This window comes from Adiantum capillus-veneris, chromosome 23, assembly GCF_014529385.1.
Source record: "Adiantum capillus-veneris isolate H3 chromosome 23, ASM1452938v2, whole genome shotgun sequence".
In the NCBI taxonomy this organism is placed as follows: domain Eukaryota; kingdom Viridiplantae; phylum Streptophyta; class Polypodiopsida; order Polypodiales; family Pteridaceae; genus Adiantum; species Adiantum capillus-veneris.
In genome coordinates this window covers 119,350,907-119,372,956 of record NC_140953.1, presented here as the reverse complement: position 1 = coordinate 119,372,956, position 22,050 = coordinate 119,350,907, and the positions used below count along the sequence as shown (strand labels likewise).

Genomic DNA, 22,050 nt, shown 5'->3' with positions numbered 1-22,050 from the left:
TCTTGTATGACTGGTTTGGTTTTCACCAGTTAGTCAAGCTTAGTGAAGAGAAACGCTCAATTGGTCAATGTTATCATGGTGGGTGATTTGGAAATTGGAGGAGATTGAGGGGAAGACTAAATTCATGCGCAAAGGTCAATGTGATCCATGATGGGTGATTTGAAATTGGAGGGGAAGGCTAAATTCGGATTGGAAGTTTTCAATCAATGGCTTGGGACTTAGACAAAGGCAAAACGATACTCAAATTAGATCTCATCCATGGGCTCGGCATGGAGGGCTGCATATTCTGGGGGGAGACCAACGTGCAAATTGTCTTTTTGAAATATGATTAGGAGTGAAGGAAAAGTTTGAATGCCAATAAGGACTCTCTGCGGTACAGTACACTACAATCGCTTGCTATCTGCTTTTTCCCTCCAAGCAGAATCAGCAAACTTCGCAGACTGTTCCATCGGAGAGTTCCCTTCTTTCGGTATTTCTTTCGCAGGTTGTCCATGCTTTCAATTTCCTGCCCAGTGGACGCTCCTCAGGAACCTTGCACCACGAGAATTTATGGCGTTATGAGAGCTTCTCGTGCAGCTGTTAAGGGCCCAACATTGTCCATGGCCGTCTGCAGAGGACCCACTTTTTTAAGTACCTTCAGGTGATCTGCCTTTTTGCTATCCCGTCTCTGCCCTGGCGGAGGCTCCAGCTTTCTCTCTATGCAGAGTGGTTGTGATCAGAAGATGTATATGTGCAAGCACATCGAAAGGGGCATTAATCTGGAAAGGCTCTCACAGCTCTCCAAGTCCAAACTTAACCAATGCGAGGCTTGCATAGGTAAAGGGAGATCAGCGCAGAAAAAGGCAGCACGATTAACTTTCCCAGCGCAACAAACTTGCCAGCAAGAGGAGAAGTGGATATGCTTGGCTTGTGGGCATGTTGCATGTGACACCCTCTTGACTAATCAGAGTGTCGATGAGGATGAGGAGAATGGAAAGCTGGGAGAGAAGAAGGATAGCAACAAAGCTCCTGCTCAAGGACATGCATGGGGGCACTTTGTATTGTCAAGACATCCTTTGGCTATGCAAAAAGGTGATAATAATGTTTACTGGTGCTTTGTATGTCAGATGCCTGTTGAATACCCCATGCCGTTGGTCGACAACCCCAATGATCTGCAGCTAGCAAATTGGAGAAATCCTTTACAGGATGCAGCAGATGTTGTGAGAGGAAAAACCTCAAAGAAAAAAGGTTTGTTCAAGGATCCAGCAAAGGTGTGCTACACAATGGAGCCTGTAAGATGTGTGATAGATACAGTGAGAAGTGTGATCGATAGCGCCACCCATCTGAAGGTGGTTGATGTTGGCAAACCAAGTTCATCTCCAGTAAGTGCTCATAATTTAAGCTATAGGAAAAGGCACTCTGTGAAGGGTTTAATTAACCTAGGCAATACTTGCTTTTTTAATTCTGTTTTGCAAAACCTTCTTGCACTCAATGTGCTTGGAAACCACTTCAGCAGAGAACCTTCTGATACTGAGGGACCTCTCACTTCATCTTTGAGAAGTTTGTTTCAAGAAATGAACTGTGATCATTTGTCGATGGCAAATTCAAATGCTTCCAGTTCTGATTTTGGTATGAGAAGAGGCTGGAGAGTCCCATCTACGTGGGGTAGTGATGGGAAGGTGTGCAATCCATGCTCCCTTTTTGATGCGATTTGTGCTAAGGCTCCTCGTTTTAGGGGATTCCAGCAACAGGACTCTCATGAACTTTTGCGTTATTTGTTGGAAGGATTAAATTTAGAGGAAAGTGGAGCAGCAACAAACTTATTTACTGGAGACTACAGGAAAGTTATAAGCACCTCATTTAGTAAAGTGCTGGGGCAAAATGGGCATAGTGGCGATTCTGAAGCAGCTGAAGAAGATAAGGAGCATGGAAAGGCAAGCAAACCTTCTAACGTGACTCCTACATTGGTGGAGAGTGTCTTTGGAGGGCAACTTTCTAGTACTGTACATTGTCTTGAATGTGGCCATATATCTGTAGTTTATGAAGCCATGCTCGATCTTTCTTTACAAATCCCCACCAGGCAGATCCCAAAGAAGAGACAGGAATGTGAGGAACAACGGAATTTGAACCTACCTGGAGGAAGGTCTGAGGAGTCTTTACAGGAGGATACAAAATGCGAAGAACAAGATGGGGTGCTGGAAACACAAGAAACTCTTATTGCCTCTACATTAAGAACCTCAGCGAGCACGGGTTGTCTCTTACGTTCCTCCCTATCTGCTCAATCTGATCATTTTGATTCAACATTGGCCATTGGGGATGAGCCTCCAAAAGCTGGCTTTCCTTCTTCTGATCCTGACTGCTGGAATTCCCGTGGTTCCTTTGCAGAGGATATTCAGCATTCCACAGACAGCCCTGAAAATACCTTTTCTACAAATGATGAAGCATGCATCCACAGCGATCTTTGCAAGTCTGGTTCAGATTCTTCAACTCTTGAGCTGAGCATAGATTTGAATGCAAGCAAAATAAACACACGTCTTTGTAATGATGTGACCTTCAATGGTGGCGTATCCAGTGGCTTGTTACAAAGCAACATGCCTGAAGGGGTCAGCTCAGCTGCACATAGTTGTGAACTAGTGCAGGGAAAATCAGGGATATCACCACTGCCGTATGAACCTCTAGCAACAGCAATCGGCACCAATGAAAAGGGATCAGATTTTCTTGAATATGCAGCAACTGAGTGCAATTTTCACAAGCTCTCATGCACAGAGGGCAAGGACTTGGCGAGCTCAGTACTTGAGGAAAATAATGGGTCCTGCTCTCAACATTTGGAGACTGTTGAAGCATTATCCGGACAAAATGAAGCTTTCAAAGGTCATCAAGAAGTTTCAGAACATCCTAATCTGATGAATTTTGGTAGGGAAACAATTTGTGAAGCCTCCGACAAAGTCAAGGATGCTTTAGGATCTGAGCAGTTTACTGACTCTGAGGATACTGCTGTACCCTTATCTCTTGAAGTGTGTCTGGCTGATTTCATAAAGTCAGAGTTGCTATGCGGGGAGAATGCATGGGAATGTGCAAAGTGCTCTAGACTGGTTGAAGGAACCCCATCGAAGTACAAGTCGAAAGTTGCAGTAGGCCATCTGTCAAATGAGCTGATCAAGTGTTTGGGTGACGATCTTGCAGAATCCCGAGTTGAAAAAGTTGCCCTTGCCGATGCAGAAGCTTTGTCAAGAGCTTCTAGTATAAAATTTGAGGCTAATTTTTCTGTATCTGCAATTGGCAATGATAAGGTGGAGCAAACTCAAAGTGACTGTGCCAATTCAAGTAAATTGGAAGAAAAATGTTCCGTTTTTGAGGGGGAAGACAACCACAAGATTATAGCACAGGCTGAAAGAACATGTGATTCACAAATTTTATTGACAGAGAAGTCTGTCATTTCCCATCCATTACTCAATAAGCATGAACAACCAGAAGGCAATGGTCTTAGTCATACATGCTCCAAGATGCTGCCAAACTTGAAAATGGAGAGGCTATCTTTCTTCTCAAACTTGTTCTTCAAAGCAGAGAACCATAAGGTGAAAAATGATCAGCAAGACAAGCTTGTCAAAAGGCAGGCAACAAAGAAGCTCCTTATCTGCAAGGTTCCGCTCGTTCTAACGGTGCATCTGAAGAGGTTTGCCCAGGACGTGCGTGGGAGATTGAACAAGCTGTCTGGCCATGTTGCTTTTTCAGAATACCTGAACCTTCGGTCTTTTCTGGATCCCAGGTATGCTAAGCCAATTGCTGCTGTGTCTGCTAGATTGGTATTTCAGACACTTGAATATTACGTAGGTTTCTTCATGTCTTCAAGTAGCTAGTTTTCTGATCATTGATGAGCGAGGCAGAAGCTTTACGTAAACTTGAACAGGTTAATTTGAAGCCTCCAAGGATGCAAGTAGACTGCAATTTCTTCATACATTAGCACGATCCAGCTATTGAGAGAAGCCCAAGATGTGACATGAGAGAGGAAGAAAGAAAGTTTCATTAACGTTTGCTAGTGGGCGAAACTGGCCTGTGAGACGGATGGATGCACATCAGTGTGTCCTCTGGCTACCCAGAAAAAGTAGACAAAAGTACATAATATAAGTGCTACAAAATAAGAAACCAGAAAGTGGGGATATCATGTTTGTGGGTGATCGAGCTTTAAGTCTATGGGTGTGAATCTGTATGCTCAGCAAGTATAATCATGTGAATGATGTATGTAACTAGCTCCATCTGGTACCATGTTAGAGGGTCACTTCTCTGGCTGGCCTTGGTGGAGCTTCTAGTGCCCCAGTATCTCTGAGGGCCTGATCATAGGAGTGAGACGGATGGATGCACATCAGTGTGTCCTCTGGCTACCCAGAAAAAGTAGACAAAAGTACATAATATAAGTGCTACAAAATAAGAAACCAGAAAGTGGGGATATCACGTTTGTGGGTGATGGAGCTTTAAGTCTATGGGTGTGAATCTGTATGCTCAGGAAGTATAATCATGTGAATGATGTATGTAACTAGCTCCATCTGGTACCATGTTAGAGGGTCACTTCTCTGGCTTGGTGGAGCTTCTAGTGCCCCAATATCTCTGAGGGCCTGATCATAGAGTGAGGGCTGTAATTTTCTCATTTTTGGCCTGTTTCTGACATTGTTTTGCCACCCTATATTGTTTTTGGTGCCATATATTGACAATTGTGCTTGTTGGTGCCCTAAGTCTAGGGCTTTTTTTCCCAGAGCCTTGTGTCATTGGTCTGCCACCTACGGGCCCGTCCCCATTTTATCCAGTTTATGGCCCCCTATTTCTGGGCCTTGGGGAGGTTGGGCCCACTCAGTTATGTCTCTCTTATTAGTTTTGTGCATTAGGAGTCAGAGCCAACGATTTGGGTGTCTCTCTCTCTCTCTCTCTCTCTCTCTCTCTCTCTCTCTCTCTCTCTCGTTCATCCGGGCAGCCTTGGCACACCAGACCCGCCCATGTACCACATCTTACATCCCCCCATTAGTACAGGATGGAGCTAGATAGCTTGATGCATTCTCATGATTGTACTACCTTGAGCATATAGACATGCATATACCCCTAGAGATAGAGCTCCATCCCTCCTCAGATACCCCACTACCTACACTCAGTTCAGTTTTGTATCAGTTTTTGTTTCATTTGTCTTTCCGATAGACGGATGACATACACACCATGTACATTTGATTTGTCTCATAGGCCGATTTCGGCCTGACATAGACGTTAAAAATCTTTCTTTCTTTCTTTCTTTTCTCTCTCTCTCTCTCTCTCTCTCTCTCTCTCTCTCTCTCTCTCTCTCTCTCTCTCTCTCTCTCGTTCAACTCCTCGTCGGCTAATTCTTTAAGGTCTCTTGGGATAGTTTCGTACGACGTTGAAACTCTCTTTTCTCTCTCTCTCTCTCTCTCTCTCTCTCTCTCTTCTCTCTCTCTCTCTCTCTCTCTCTCTCTCTCTCTCTCTCTCTCTCTCTCTCCTCCGCGCTCCCGCTCCCGCCCCTGCTCCCCTGCTCTGGCCCCTCCCCCCCCCCCCCCCCCCCCCGCGCACGCATGCGCCTCCCCTCGTGCTGCTCACAATTGCGCTCCCCTTGCCCCCACGCTCCCTCGTGCTCTACCTGCAACCCCCAACCCGGCTCTAACCTAACGCGTAGAGAGAGAAAAAGGGGGGGGGGGGGGAAGTAGCGTAGAGAGAGAAAGAGGGGAAAAATTGCGTAAAGAGAGAATTGGGGGGGGGGGGGGGGGAAATCACGTAGAGAGAGAGAGAGAGAGAGAGAGAGAGAGAGAGAGAGAGAGAGAGAGAGAGAGAGAGAGAGAGAGAGAGAGAGAGAGAGAGAGAGAGAGAGAGAGAGAGAGAAATAAAAAAATTTCCACTTCTGTATTCCTCTCCCTCTCCTGCTACGGCCCGTCAATCATGAGAAAGCAGAACGGCAAGGATGACCCGGTGGAGGATGCCATCCAAAAATGCAAAGAAGAATTGAGCGAGTCCATTAGCAAGATCAACCGCCACCTCCTAGGTACTATTAACGAACTCGACGCACGCGTAGTAGCACAAGAAAGCACGATACATACACTCGAGGATCGCATGAAGGCCCAAGGCGAAGAAGGAGAGCTTCAACCCTCTATCATTGAAGAACTTAACACGATTAAGGAACAAGAACGGGCCATCAAGGAAGGTGGGGAGCAACAAAAAGAAATGACAACCTCGTGGGTAAATGTCATCACAAAGACCCAACAAAAAGAAGAAAAGGCCGAAAAATGGATCGAGATTCTCAAGAAAGGAAAAGACAAGGAAATAACCCTCACTCCCACACCAACCATCATCAACTTGACACTAGAAGAGGAGCAAAGGAGATGTGTACGGGCCTTACACGTAAGGATATGTGGCCTCAGAGACCAAGATAATGTGGATAAAGAGGTGAAAGAACTCATGACTCTGGTGGGAGTCAGCGAGCAGACGCATATGAGGGCTTGGAGAGTGGGCACTAAGAAAAGTGGGAGCAACGGAGAAACCTCGAAGGAAAGGGCATTCATTCTCCGCTTCCCCTCCATGGAAGCGAAGAAAGACTTCTTGAAGAAGAGACCGACTCTAAAGAAGACTGGCATCTTTCTTGGAGATGACCTACTCACCCTCTCGCAAATTGCTCATATGCAAGAAGTAATGCCGGAAATAAGAGCAGCAAGGGAAAAGGGGAAGATTGCTTTTTACAGGGATGGAAAGGTGGTGATATTGGAGCGACGCCCCGCATGACGGTGCGAGACCTATGGGACCACACTAAAGATGGCAACCTGGAATTGTAATGGGTCACTCCGTCTTGATGTAGGGGCCTTTGAGGATAGCTTCACGGGGAGAGACATCATTTTCTATTCTGAGACGCATCAAGCACCTGGACAATCCATGCCACAGGTGAGCGGATATAGATGGGAGAGCTTGCAGACAGGAGACCAGATCGGAGCATCGAGGACGGGGCTTCGGGGGAGTGGCAGTTCTATTGAGGGAGGAACTGCAGCCACTGATATATATAGCACGCAAGGATGAACAAGCTAGGTACATGTGGTGAGGCTCAGGGGAGAGACGGGCAGATACCTCTACATTGCTATTTGTTACTTTCCTCCTAGTACGTCAGTATATGCATCACCTAGAAGACAATCCCCCTTTGCTATTTTGGATAATGACATATGGGAGTTTTCCAAGGATGGTGACATTATCATATTAGGGGATTTTAATGCTAGGACTGCCCACCACCAGACAATATTTTATGATACTTCCGAAGAGATGCTTAGGGAGCTGGACGTCACAGAAATGGGTCTATCCACACTATCACAAGATGAGGAATACACTGAATATGGCAGATACTTGATAGATATGGGAACCGCACACAGATTGGCCATTGTGAATGGCCTACAAAGATTTTCAACAGCTGGAGGTTTTACTTGCTTTGCACACTGACATGGTGCCAGTATAGTGGATTATGTTATGGCCCAGCCAGGTCTCATTTCATTCTTTTAGGATTTCATGGTGGGCACTAGGCCAATTGGAGTAGCAGTTGATCATGCTATCGTGTCTTTCACCCTGACCTTTCAGTTCAGCACAACTCCATTAGGAGAGGTCCCCACACACACTCGGTATACCTTCATGAGGGAGACGGATTCTGTGTATATGGATGACATATATATTATATAGGCAGCTATGCACCCAGGAGCCGGGACGGCCACTAGATGAACTCACTCGGATACTAACAGAGATGCTCCATGATGTAGCATCAGAGGCATACCCCCACAGCCAGCCCACACGGAGACGATCTGGGAGCATGCCCCAGAACAATTGGTATAATGAGGAGTGCAAAGAGACGAGGATCAAATTACAGAGGGAAGTGCTCATGGGTATTACCACACATAGACAATCACGGATTATCTTTCGCCCCCTAGTGCGACGAAAGAAAAGGGCCTAGCTATCTCAACTAGAACGGGATCTATATCAGCTATTAATAAGTCAGTACTCATGCGAAGCATGGAGGCTATTCCACGAGCATTCACCACCACCAGCGGTCACCTCCACTAAGACATGGGGGGAATATGCCACATCTCTCTACATAGCATCAGGGCAACCACCTCTACCGGACCCACTAGAGACATGCCCGAAGACATGTTCTTTCTTTACTGCCAAGAGGGTAAGGAAAGCCATTGACAGGATGAAGACAAGGAGAGCACATGATCATGATGGTCTGGTAGCAGAGCACTTCATCCATGCCAGAGATATGCTTGCAGAGCTCCTGGCTATGATGTTTAATCGAGCCATGTATGAAGGCTTCCCGGAGACTTGGAGTATGCCTACGATTGTGCCTATTTTCAAGTCAGGAGATCCCATGATTCCTGTGAATTATTGCACCATCATGGTTGGTCACACATTAGCTAGGTTGTATGCATCTGTTCTTGAACAGGAGCTGAGTAGATGGGCAGAGCAAGAGGGCATAAGAGCACCGGGGCAAGCAGGTTTCAGGAGAGGTTTCTCCACTCTTGACTAGATTCTGACACTCAGAGCTATTATTAAGGAGGGTAGACACCATGGCAAGAGGAGTATTGTAGCTCTGTGGATTTCCGCAAAGCTTTTGACACAGTGCTGAGAGCCAGACTTATACGCAGACTACAGGACATGGGTGTGCCTACAGAGCTGATGGGGCGGGTACGCACCACTGAGGGAATGTCCGACATGGTCCACTCCACTATTGGAGTAAAGCAGGGATGCCCCCTATCCCCGACTCTTTTTGGGGTGTATGTGGATGAGTTTTCGGACTATGTAGAGCGTGAGGGGGGCTCAGCTAGTAGGGACATGGATTCCGCTGTTACTATATGCTGATGATATTGTGCTGATTTCTGACTCTTCGGAGGGGATGCAGCGTCATTTGGATGCTCTGCATACATTTGCTCGTGACAATGGATTGTCTGTCAATCTGGGGAAAACCAAGGTTATGGTGTTTAACACCACACCACAGTGGGTCAGGAGGTCGGCACCCACATTTATGTATGACCGGGAGACTGTGGAGTACACAGATGCATATACTTATCGTATGGTAGTCTTCGGTGGACCAATGTTTTCACTAAGGAGAGCATTAGAGACTAGACTGACGAGAGCATATGCAGCTTTGGGAGGACTGGAGAGGATGTGTTTGCAAGTTTAGTTTCAGGAACCGCGAACAAAGCTTTGGCTTTTTGACACTCGAGTGACTCCAGCTATGCTCAATAGAGTTCAGGTATGGGGACCCTCAGTAGACCACCATGGGAAATCTAGCAACACAGATGGATGGAAATGTATGGAGAGGCCTCTAGTCTCTATGATCGCTCGGATGATTCGGGCTAAGGCCTCAGTACCACATGAGATTATCCGAGCCGAGCTAGCCGCCCCCCCCCCCCCCCCCCCCCCCCCCCCTCGTGGTGGAGGCATTGACAAGATCAGTATCCTTTGTGCATGGTCTATGGGATTTCCCCAGGGATAGATACGCTGTGCTTGCCCTGGAGTCATCTCGACAACTAGCTCTACAAGGAGATACAGCATGTTGGTATGGACAGGTGACAACATGGTTTCAGTCGCATGGTCTCAACATGGATAGATTACCTCCGCTTCAATACTTCTTGGATGCACCCTCCCTGTCTCTCACACGGACAGAGATCACCAAACTCATACGTCAGGATCTGATTCAGCTAAATATCAGGAGCACATGGATACAGCCTACATAGGAGTTGGTCACGAAGATGGCCTTCTACAGAGAGCATCTTCTCCAACTCACGGAGGACGGCTTTGTGACTAGGCCTGCATACATGGATACACACTTATCTCATGGGATAAGATGCGCTATTGGACAAATACTCACATTCTCACATCAGCTCCAGATCGAGACTGGCCGATTTCGAGGGGTGCCGGCATGAGCCAGGATATGTCACCTATGTAACTTAGAGCCAGAGACAGAGCTGCACTACACGTCACTGCTTGGCATACTATGAGATACGCGGCCGCTTCCACTGCCTATTTAGAGAAGGGTTCGGGCCTTTTTTTAGAGTCATGAGATACAAGGATTAGAGGTGTCTTGGATTTTTCCTGCTAGAGCTATGCAGACTTAGGGAGAGCTTGCTGAGGACATCAGGGGAAAGACAGTCTTAGAGACAAATCACAGATTTCTTTACACCAGCCAGAGGAGAGCCAACGGAGTAGTCATTACAGCAGATCTCAGAGCCTACTCATACTAGAGGTACACTGCTTGACCGAGCCACTGAGCTTGGCAGATCCAGACGTTCACGACCTCGGGGGGTCTCCCACTACTGACGAAGGCTACAACAGAAGATACAGATCACTCTAGCTCGACATGCAAGACGCCCAACCAAAGTATTGACCATGGAGGAGGTCGATGAGATCCACTGATGAGAGATTTCATCTGAACCCACAAACCCCCGCCCCTATTTCCTTTCTCCTTAGTGTTTTAGTGTTAGTTCTTTGTAACTTTGTAATTTGCGTACTCAGACATGGTATCATATTCACCAATTGTAACTTTTTGGTCTCATAGGGCATTTTGGCCTTTTGAAGATGTTAATATAACATTTCATTTCATCTCTGTGTGTGTGTGTGTGTTCCAGGTCCCCTCCCTCTCTTGTGCCTTTGTGGTTTTGCAGGTGTTCTCCTATGTGCCCTCTCTTACCCTGGGGGACCCCTATACATGCAGCTCTCTTGCGGTTTAGGTCATGACACATGTATCGTGATGGGGTCACTCTCGGAGGTTCCACATTCGGAGGTTGTTGCTGTCCAAGAGGTTGTGCACCCATTACTACTGTTTTCAGTCAGATCCCTCCATTTTCCGCTGCCACTTTTGACATGGTATGAGAGCTTTGGTGTTAGGTTAGATGTTGGAAGTGATTTGCGGCATGTTTTAGTGCTTTTTTGGTGGTTTCCAAGAGAAGAAAGCTTGATTTTTTTTGCTATTCAGATCTGGTATTAACGCATCCGGTGCTAGTTTTCAAGGATTTGGTGTAAGTTTTGCGAGTACGGAGCGGTTGTCTATCGGCTGTAGTAAAATTTCAGATTTGGAGTGGTCATTTTGATCGTGTATGGATGTGGATTTGAAGGTGCGGAGTGGTCTGGAGGAGAGAGAATTAGCTTGCGGTCCTTTGGTTTCTCAGAATTGATACTAATTTGGAGTTGTACGGACTGATTTGGAGCGGTTTCTTCCAAGTACCCGAGCATATCCATCTTCACACGACCCTACTCTTCTTGTCGACATGTCTTAAGGGGACTCAAAAGGTGACGGTGCTGGATCGTTGTAAAGTGCTATATGGGATAGGTATAAGATTGTGACGGGTGAGATCCTATTTTTTCAGTTTTTGTTCCCCTGTTTCTGAGTTGTGGGGCTGTTGTGGAGGTCAGCCAACTTAGTTATGTACCTATGTAGGGAGGGGGGTCACCCTTATATTAATAGCTTTGTGCATCAACAGTCAAAGCGAGCGTTTTGAGTCTCTCTCTCTCTCTCTCTCTCTCTCTCTCTCTCTCTCTCTCTCTCTCTCTCTCTCGTCTTTGTCTCTGTATAGCGTGTTCCAAATTGCCCTCTCTCTCTTGAGCTTTTGCGTTTTTGTAGGTGTTCTTCCTATGCCCCTTTTGCTCGGGGGATCCCTCTTCCGGTAGATTTCTTGTGATTTAGGGCCATCAGCGAAAATAGCAGGCGTTCGTACAATCGCCACGTTAGCAGCTTTTTTTTTTTTTTGGGGGGGGGGGGGGGGGGGATGCGCATGTTTTGAGAGTGTGAGTGATCCTGATTTATTTTAATGTCTTGTGTCCCTAAGGCCCCATCGGACTAGGTCCCATAAGTTGGTGGGAACTCGCCTTTAAAAGAACATACCACTCGGCAAGACTCGCAAGTTGGTAAAATTTCTTTTGCCTCTTTCACTAGGGCTTTGACCCCTCTCTATCCAGAGTCCATCCTTTAGCCTTTAGGTCTAGCCACATCATCACTTTGTGACATACCCCCCTCTTGAAAGAATTGTAATCGCTCTCGATTATGCCTGCAAAACAAACATATAACAAATACTAGTTCAGTAGACACTGATTCTATGTACCGACCCACTAGACCACACATATCAAACACTTGCACAAAGACGATAGTCACCGAACATTCACATTCTATCCCTATGGAGATCTTGGATGAGAATCATGCTCATTGTAACTTATGTAGCAATCACACCCTGACCGCGCTGATCTTTGAGGGATGTCTTGATTGACTAAATCTTGTTACTATCATATCCGCATCACCCCTCAGGCATAGTCACCACCCGAAATGGAAACGGAAAACCGGTGTTTCGGAGTTTCGTCCGAGGCAAATGGTCAAGAAATGTCCTTCAAAAAAAAATAAAATTATAAACAATATATCTTATAAAACAAGTAGCCTAGGAGGGGCTATAGGTGTATTCCTAACCGAAACACAGCAAAACATGATCGAGAAGTTTCAAAAAACTTAAGGCTTCAAAAAAAGAACGGTAAACTGTAAACTCACAGTCTACAACTCTACAAGTTACAACTTAATAGACTATTTTCAAATACTACAGAGTGTTAAACCAAGGTACAACTTACTGTTAGAGTTTTGGCATCTCAAGTGAACTGCCCAATGTGATCCCATTATTTCTTTTGGCTTTTCCGTATTTATTTTACTTATTTGTCAAAGTCCGGGTAGAGCAATTTACTAAGGTTGCTATATAAGCAACCCCTTGCCTCCATTGTGTACACATTCAGAAGAATCTTGTTGCTGGTGTTTGCTTTCCCCCACCTTGTTTTTTGTTGTCGTTGCCCAAGGATGCCTCTTACGTTTTAAAACGTTGCTGTACGCAACGGCGCCGTACGCCCTTATTGGTGGACTTCTGTAAACCGCACGGCGCGTTGAAACGCTGCCTTGCAGCAGCTAGGCAACAGCGGCCTCTTGTCCCTACGAGCGTTTTGAAATGCTGCCTTGCAGTGCTGCCCACCCTTCCCGCGTTGAGCGTTTTAGAACGTCGCTGGTCGACGACAGCCTAGCCAAGGTGCTCGCGTTTTGAAACGCATCCGACACCCCCCTCCTCCCCCCCCTTTTAAGTGGTGAGCCCAACGTTTTAAAACGTTGTGGGCTGTGAGGACACCATTTGAAAGAAGAGAGAGAAGGTGGGGTTTTGAGCCCATTATGCGGCGACTTTGTGGAGTGGTTTGGGAGACGAGCAACTTGGAGCTTAAGAGAGGGACACTTTTGGAGATTCTTTTGGCTTGGTTCATGCGGCCACTCTTGGAGTGCAAGAAGGTTTTTGGGAATTCTAGATCTTCCAACTTCATCATGAACCCCCCTTGCTTGAGCACCAGCGACAAATTTAATGGCAATAACTACGCTCATTGGAATTTGATCATGCGACTCTGGTTCTCACGAAAAGTGTCACAAGACGGGCACCACGTGCCATAGAAAAGAACAGAATGAACAAACTTTTAGCACTTCAATAACAACTGAACCGAGAGAGAGAGACGACACGCGACACGAAGTGGCGAAATTCCACCCCAGAGAGTATTGGCCCCAAACCTTGGCGCCCCTTTTGGTATTTCTTTATATTGCATCAATAGAGTACAAGCCGGTACTCCAGACTTTGTACCTTCTCCAGGAAGCATGCTTAAGAATGAGCCCATGGCCTCATATCTAAAGGCCTTAGGCCCAAAAGCAGTTTACATGAAAAGCCTTTAAACTCAAAAGCATCTGGTTCAAAAGGAATGCCCAAAAGCTGCCAGCGTAAATCACGGAAATCCATACAATTGCCACGCCAGTAGCCAAATCGCGAAAATCCGTATAGATTGCCACGTCAGCATGTCAGTGCATTTTCGGAGCGTCCGTACAAGTCTGCCACGTAATCAGCTGGTTGCGCAAGCCTTTGTGTGTGTGTGTGTGGGCCTTGCTTTATTTTAATTCCTTTATGTCTCTTGGGTCCCATCGGACGGGATCTCATAAGTTGGTAGGACTTCTTCTTGTGTTGTTGCTTATGATATTGTCGACGGCTCGGAGCCCCGTCCCATGAGGGATGCCCACAACAGGTAATGTCAGCCATTGCGGAATCTCTTACAAAGAACCTTTCTCCAGCTATTCAAACTTTTAACGACTGCCAAAGATATGTGGTGCAAGCTCGTAGGAATGTTTGATCGGGATTCTACGATGCCAACAGTCACCCTTCTTGTGCTAGCACGCTTCCTAAGCTAACTGAACTGAACTGAACCCTAGTCTTTCAAGTAGCTTGTCCACGTACACATAGGGTTAGATGTGCACGTGATAGTTTGACTTTGCCTCTCTTGTCTAAAGTGGGCAACCCGGTGAAATACATAAACGCTTTGTCAAAATCCTATCATTGGAAAGATATTAGAAGGGATTCTAAATCCCCAAACTCCGACAAATTTGGTTGATTTGTAGAAGTTATGGCCTCCTTATTGAAGCTGAAATGTGGGAGAAGAAGAAGAAGAGAATTTTAACGTCGTAGGAAACTATCCCAAGAGATTCTATTTTTAAGACGGAGTTGTCACATCAGAAAACAAAATCTTCTAGAATATAAGGAATCTGATGGCATGCTATATATCAATGCATAGATCTTGATGAGTCCAAGAGGTCCGACAAGTTTTGATTTCATTTGTAAAATTTTTATCGTGCATCCGTTTTGGACGAGAGAGAAAGTCAAAGTCCTTGTAGGGCTCCTTTGAGAATCCAAATTTTCCCTAATGCCAGAAAAAGCGAGGCTAAACAGTGTGCAGTTGAACATACCTTTATTGTTGCTCAAAGAAAAGGTGGTAACAGGAATGTAGCCACTTCTCATGGTTCTTCTGCGAGTGGAAAATCTTATGTTCCTAATGCTTCTTTTGGCAGCACTTCGTCTGGGAATTCTGGTGATAAGGGCAAAAAGGAGATGCGTTGCCATTATTGTAAAGCTAATGATCACTTGATCAAGCTGTGCCCGAAATTGAAGGTAAAAGAGGCTAAGAAGAAAGAGGCTAAATCAACTATAGGGTCCAATACAAGTGCAACTATTGTAGAGTCTTCTGTGAAAGGAGATTGTGATGCTGATGTAGATGCAAAGTGGGCTTTTAGTATAGAGTGTACTTATGATCTTGCTGTCCATGATGCATGCATGTCAAATGCTGCAGATTCACATGTGTGGTATTTTGACAGTGGTGCTACAAAGCACATTATCTCACATCGTGATTTGTTTACCTCTCTTGAGTTTGTCCCTCATGGGAATACTGTCACTTGTGCCAACAATGCCTCTTATCCGGTTCAGGGAGTTGGAAAGATTGTACTTACTGCCCCAAATGGCAGTTCTTTCAAACTTCTTGATGCATTGTATGTACCTGGGATCAAGAAGAATCTTATGTCTGTATGTGCACTTGCTAGACTTGGTCTTGTTGTGAAATTTGTGGATGACAGATGTACAATTCATGATCTCAGTTTTGGTGATGAGATTGTTGCATCAGGCATTTTATGTCGTGGGCTATATAAGCTTACTTTGTATGACAAGTGTAGGCAGAATTTTTGCAAATGGTGTTGTGGATTCAAAGGCTGTTTCAAATGCAAAACTTTGGCAAGCACGTATGGGGCATTTGAATTTTGTCAGTTTGCTACGTTTGCAGAAATTTAATATGGTTGCTTCTTTGCGGTCTCTTGAAGCACCTGTCAAACATGTTTGTGAAGGCTGTATTCTGGGTAAGATGCAACGTTCGAAGTTTCCAAAGGATGGCTCAGTTAGGGCCACATGCAAGTTGCAGCTTGTACATAGTGATGTCTATGGGCCCATGCAACCTTCGTCCTTGGGCAATTACCTTTACTTCGTGACTTTCAGTGATGATTACTCTAGGCATGCATGGATGTATCCGCTTAAAGCGAAGTCCGAAGTGTTTATGTGCTTTAAACAATTGTCATGTGACACATCCAACCCTATGTGTCCGTGGACAAGCTACAGCATGACAAGGGTTCAATCAGTCCGGTCAGTCTAGCTTAGGAAGTGTTCTGGTAAATTTGTGAGTTTGTTTGCAGACCGTGCATGCCCAGGCACTTAGAGTAGATGCATATCCTCTGGTTGCACACCGCATGATCATCAACATTACCATCAGAATCCAACAGAATCCATCGGGAGCATTTTCCAGTGCATTAAACCTATTTTCCCTATTTTTGACATTTTTCACTTATTATTTTAAGTGACTTTTGTTGGGAACTGAGAAGGGCAATTTGGGTAAGATAATATATAAGCAAACTTAGGCTAGCACTATTTGGCAGAAGAGCAAGGAGAACACAAACCAAATGCAGCAGGTTCCCCCTCTCTCTCTCTCTCTCTCAAGCAGGACCTATCTCCCTTTGGTGGCAATTGCCTCCAAGCAATGCCAGCAAGCGACCACCTCTTCTTGGCGTTTTTCAGCAAGGCCATCGTCGCCATAGACTCCAGCACCCTAGCGTTCTCAGCATCAGCCTCATCGTCAGAAAACCAGCGTTTTCAGCTTCAGCATACCAGCGTTTCAGCTTCAGAAAAACAGTGTTTTCAGCTTCAATAGACCAACGTTTTCAGCTTCAGCAAACCAGCGTTTTCAGCCTCAGAAAACCAACATTTTCAACCTCAGAAAACCAGCGTTTTCAACCTCAAAAAATCAGCGTTTTGCATCAGCAAATTCAGCGACAAGAAGCTATGTCCTCGTCGTCCACACCGTCAACATCGACATAGCCCCATTTAGATTTGCATTAGCATCTTGTACCAGATTGTGCAATCAATAGTAGACCACTCTCGCCATCTAGAGTGGGGCCCTTGGAGGAGGGTCTTACAACGTCTTTGGTGTCGTATTCTCTTCTCTCTCTATCTCTCAGTCTCATGCACTTCCATTCACAGTGTCCATTCACTTTGTTTGTGTCCATTGCACTCTCTCATTAAAGAACGGAAGGCTCTCCCTTCCCTAAGAAAAAGGAACCTTGAGCACAATTGGGAGCACTCATCTTGAGCGAAGTTCAACATTTATTCCGCTGCACCTTACATTGGAATCAGAGCTTTGGGTAGTGTTCTGTATCACTCAAGGAAAGAACCACAAGAATTACAAGATTTTTTTTTGCTTGTTGAGGTCGCACGAACCCAAGTTCACTTGGGCGTGTCGATTTCTATTCGTGTTTTTGAAGAGTGACAGGAATCCCAGGAAAGATGGGCTTGTCCAGCCTCCCCTTGTGCCTCTTTTCACTCATTGAGAGCGGACCGTGCACTTAGCAGCCGGCCAATCGACGTGAGGTGGGAAAAAGCAACCTTGTGTGAGCGCAAGACCGCCAAGGGGTGCGCCCGCGGAAAAGAGCAGAACTCGGGTGAAGAGAAGATCCTTCTCTAACACAGATTGCAAGCAAAAGAAGACCCTCAAGAACCTCAAGAACCTCAAGAACTTAAGATCCTCAAGAACCCAAGAACCCAAGACCCACAAGAACCTAAGTTGCTTGTGAACTTAAGAACCAAAGATCACAGTGCATGGTCATCACCTGAAGCGGAATGGATACTTCTCATGGAGGTGGTGAGCATGGGAGTGGCGAGTTTTCCCGACCCTCCTCCTTCCCCATCTACGTCACGAGTTGTACCAAATCCTATGGAGGCGATGATCAAGTTGATGATGGAGATGATGATACAACAACAAGAAACGACTCGCGTTGCGATGGCACAACTAGAAAGAAAAGCAGAACGACAAGACGCCTTGGAGCGTGAGCGTGATCAAGCGCGCTTGGCGGCTGAAGAACGACAGGCCGAGCGTGCGGTACATAGTGAACAACGCATGCAAGAGTTGGTCCGGCATGTTCTTGCTTCGAAGTCCGAGCCAGCCAAAGATGTTGGTAGTTCATCAAGCGGCGCAAGCTGCTATGATGGTAAGATGGATGCTACGGTTATTCATTCTTGGTTGTATCAATTTAATGCTTATTTTGCGACAACTAAGAAGACAGGAAATAGCAAAGTTTTGACGGCAGCCATGTACCTTGCCGATGATGCCATAAATTGGTACCACTTATGGCATGAGGCACAGTTAGCCGCACACCTAGAGAAAGCCGACGAATTCGCGCCCCTTTCCTTCAATTGGGCCGACTTCCAAGACAAGCTCAAGGCGCGGTTTATGACTCCTCAGTACCTAGCACGATTGAAAGAAGATTGGTGCAATCTCAAGCAACATGGTATGCCAGTCATGTCTTTTTCTAACCGTGTTTTGCAGCTCGGTACCCAATTACACAAATCGGATGATGAGCGCAAAGAGGCTTTCCTTTTTGGGTTAGACGAATATATCAAGTTTGATGTAGAAGTCTTTGACCCCGCGGATCTCAACAAGGTGGTAGCGATTGCTCTCTCCCAAGAGATGAAGCACAACAAGGGAAAGCCTAAGGAGAACAAGACTTCTATAGGAACCTCTCAGAATTCTCAGAACACGCAGAATGGTAAGAACGGTAAGAATGGTAATGCTTCTAGCTCATCTTCCTCTAATTCTTCGGAAAAGAACTCTAACAATGAATCTAAGGGTAAAGCTAAAGCACTTGCAAAACCTAAGCTAACTCCGGATGAAAAAGCTGCACAAGGAATTATAGGAGGATACATCACGGCTGAAGAACAAGTGATTTATGCTAAGGAAGGTAGATGTTATCAATGTCACGTCAAGGGTCACATTAAGAAGGCTTGTCCTAAGACAGCCCCACCTAAAGAACCAAAGGCATCCACAGCAACCACAAACACTTTAATGAACCAAGCTGAATCTTCTCATGTCTCTGACACACACATTGATGAGTTTCTCATGAAGTGTTATAGTCATGTAAAGGGTCAACGTTTTATCATATTGTTTGATCCAGGCAGTATGCATGATGTGATTAGTGCCTCTCTTGTTGAGAGAGCCCGCCTAGAGGTTAGTTAGAAATCTCCTCTCGAGGTTTCTGGCTTCGCTCCTGGTATGGACTCTCTTATCACGAAAGAGTGCCTTGATGTGATGTTTACAGTTCAACAAGCTGCTTTCTGTAGGAAATTTCTTGTGTCTCTTCTTTCAGGATGTGATATGCTTTTGGGCATAAGATGGTTTCGTGAGCACAACCCTCTCATTGATTGGGAGGTTAACACTCTTACATTAAATGCCAAAACTTACATTAAATGCCAAAACTGACTCCCCCCTCATCATTCATGCTAATGAGGGTTTGCATTCTTTGCCTTTCATTTCTCATGTACAGATAAAGCGTGAATTATGATGCGGAGCACAAGCGGCATTCATCTATGCTGCTCCACTTTCTCAGAGCATTCATGCTCCAGCTAAGTGTTTAGATTTGTTTCCCAAGTTTAAACATCTCTTTTTGCAGGACGATCTTCCACCCCGTCTCCCACCTGAGCGGCCAGAGGACCATCGTATCGATCTTATGGAGGGGGCACAGCCTGTCAGTAAGGCTCCCTACCATTTGAACAAGTCACAGGAGGAAGAGTTAGAGCAACAATTCACGGAGTTAGTGGCTAGAGGATTCATTCATCCTAGTGTAAATCCTTTTGCTGCTCCTATTTTGTTTGTTCGCAAGAAGGATGGTTCGTCTCGTTTGTGTGTTGATTACAAGGCATTGAACAAGATGGCCGTCAAGAACAAGTTTCCGATGCCTCGCATTGAGCATATCCTTGATAGGCTCAATGGGGCAAAGGTTTTCAGCAAGGTCGATCTCAAGAGTGGATACCATCAGGTACGGGTATTCAAAGGCGACATCTTCAAGACCGCTTTTCGCACTGAGGCAGGGCAATGGGAGTATATTGTTATGCCTTTTGGTTTGACAGGTGCCGTGGGTACATTTAATCGTCTCATGGTAGGCTGTTTCGGCGATATGGTTGGTGTATGTGTGTTCATCTTTCTTGATGATATTCTCATTTTTTTTGCATCGTGGGAACAACATGAAAGGGATGTCGAAAGGGTACTAACCCGTTTGGATGAGTGTCAGTTGTACATTGCAGCTAAGAAGTCTGAATTTTTTCTTACTGAAGTCACTTATCTAGGTTATATCATGTCACGTGACACATCCAACCTTATGTGTCCGTGGACAAGCTACAGCATGATCAGGGTTCAGTCAGTCCAGTCAAGTCTAGATTAGCAGTGATTTGGTACTTTTGTGAGTCCATTCGTAGACCGTGCATGCCGAGTCACTTAGTATAGATGCATATCCTCTGGTTGCACACAGCATGATCATCAGTATTCCCTTCAAAATCCATCAGATTCAGTTAGGGGAATTTTCCAGTGCATTTAGCCTATTTTTCCTATTTTTGGTATTTTCAGAAACCCAAAACTGATGACGTGGCAGCTGTACGGAATTCTCCAAATCTTTCTGGCAGCTTTTTGGCATTGCTTTTGGAACAGAAGCTTTTGAGTTTTGAAGGCTTTTCACTGTAACCGCTTTTCAGGCCAACGGGCTTTAAATATGAGATTATGGCTCATTCTTTGGTATGCTTCTTGGAGAAGGTGCAGAGTGTGGAGTATCGGTTGATGAGCGCGCGGCGGTGTGTGCAAGTAAAAGAGCACGCGAGAATGTGCGGGGTGTGTGCAGGGAGATGTGGCGAAGGTCAGCAGGAAGCTGGGCGCTAGCAGTTCGAAAGAGGGAGAGAGAGAGAGCACACTACATGTGAGGTGAGGGGAATGATAAGTGAGTAAATTAACTCACTTGTTCCCTTTATTAAAAGTATAGGACCAATTTATAAGTTAGTGGCCAAGTTCAATGTGAACTTGGCCAAAGGTTAGTAACCTTTAAAATATACATTAAAAGGGGGCCATTTGGGCCTTTAACCCAACAACCTCCCACTTAAAGGCATAAATGGCGCCTTTAAGCTACGTGACTCCCACCATCTCTATGCATAGATGTTGTGCTTTGGGTAAGCACTTAGTGAGAGCATCGGCTGGATTTTGTGATGTATGTACCGTAATAAGGCCATCCTCAAGCACTTCTCGTATGAAGTGATACCGCACATCAATATGCTTTGTGCGTGCATGAAACATGGCGTTCTTTGCCAGACATATGGCACGCCGCACTCTGGCTATCACAACCAAGCATAGGTGCCTTGGCAGGCAAACCAAACCCACTGCATAGGCGTGCTAACCAAATAGCTTCTTTGGAAGCCTCAGTGGCTGAAATATATTCAGCTTCTGTCGTAGACAATGCAACAATCTTTTGCAATCTAGAACACCATGAAACAACACCTCCCCCAAGAGTAAATACATAGCCACTTGTGGATTTTCGTGTATCCACATCACCAGCCATGTCAGAGTCACAAAATCCCTTCAACTCCATTGGTCCTTTACCATAGCAGAGGCATTTGTTTTTAGTCCCTTTCAAGTACCTCATAATGGACTTCACTGCATCCTAATGCAACCTGCCTGGATTAGCCATAAACCGGCTCACAACTCCCACTGCATGGGCTATGTCAGGCCTAGTAGCAACCATAGCATACATAAGTGAACAACAAGCTGAAGCATAAGGCACACTTTGCATGTCATTGGCTTCTTCCTTTGACTTGGGACAATCATCCTTAGAGATTTTGACATATGGCTGTAATGGCACACCAAGAGGCTTTGCTTCAGCCATGTTAAATCTGTCCAGCACCGTTTCAATGTACTTTTCTTGCAACAAATACAATAGGTGCTCGTCTCTTTGCCGTGTAACACGCACTCCAAGTATATGTTCAGCTGTCCAAGGTCTTTCATTGAAAACGCAGATTTCAGCTGCCCTTTAAGAGCATCAACAATGCTTCTTTTCTTTGCAGCTATCAACATATCGTCTACATAGAGCACAAGAATGATAGGGCTACCATCCTCATCACGTTTGGTATACAAACAATGGTCTGCATGGCTTCTTTTGTAACCATGTTTAAGCATGAAGCGATCAAACTTCTTGTACCACTGTCTACATGATTGTTTCAGCCCATACAAGCTTCTATTGAGTATACATACCATATGTTCCTTGCCAGGAATAACAAAACCCTCGGGTTGCTTCATGTAAAGCTCTTCTTCCACATCACCATGCAAGAAAGCGAT

At 45.5% G+C, this 22,050-nt stretch overlaps 1 protein-coding gene across 1 annotated transcript in view; it reads left to right on the top strand.

Annotated features, from left to right (window-relative positions):
• The first annotated feature begins 408 nt into the window (after nt 1–408).
• The window catches only part of LOC147428444 (ubiquitin carboxyl-terminal hydrolase 2-like), a 41,353-nt gene continuing 19,711 nt past the window's right edge, over nt 409–22,050 (top strand). The window contains exon 1 of the mRNA XM_086496681.1: nt 409–3,745. Within this exon, the coding sequence (XP_086352807.1) occupies nt 699–3,745 (3,047 nt within the window). The 5' untranslated portion in view covers nt 409–698. The remainder of the gene's footprint in view (nt 3,746–22,050) is intronic.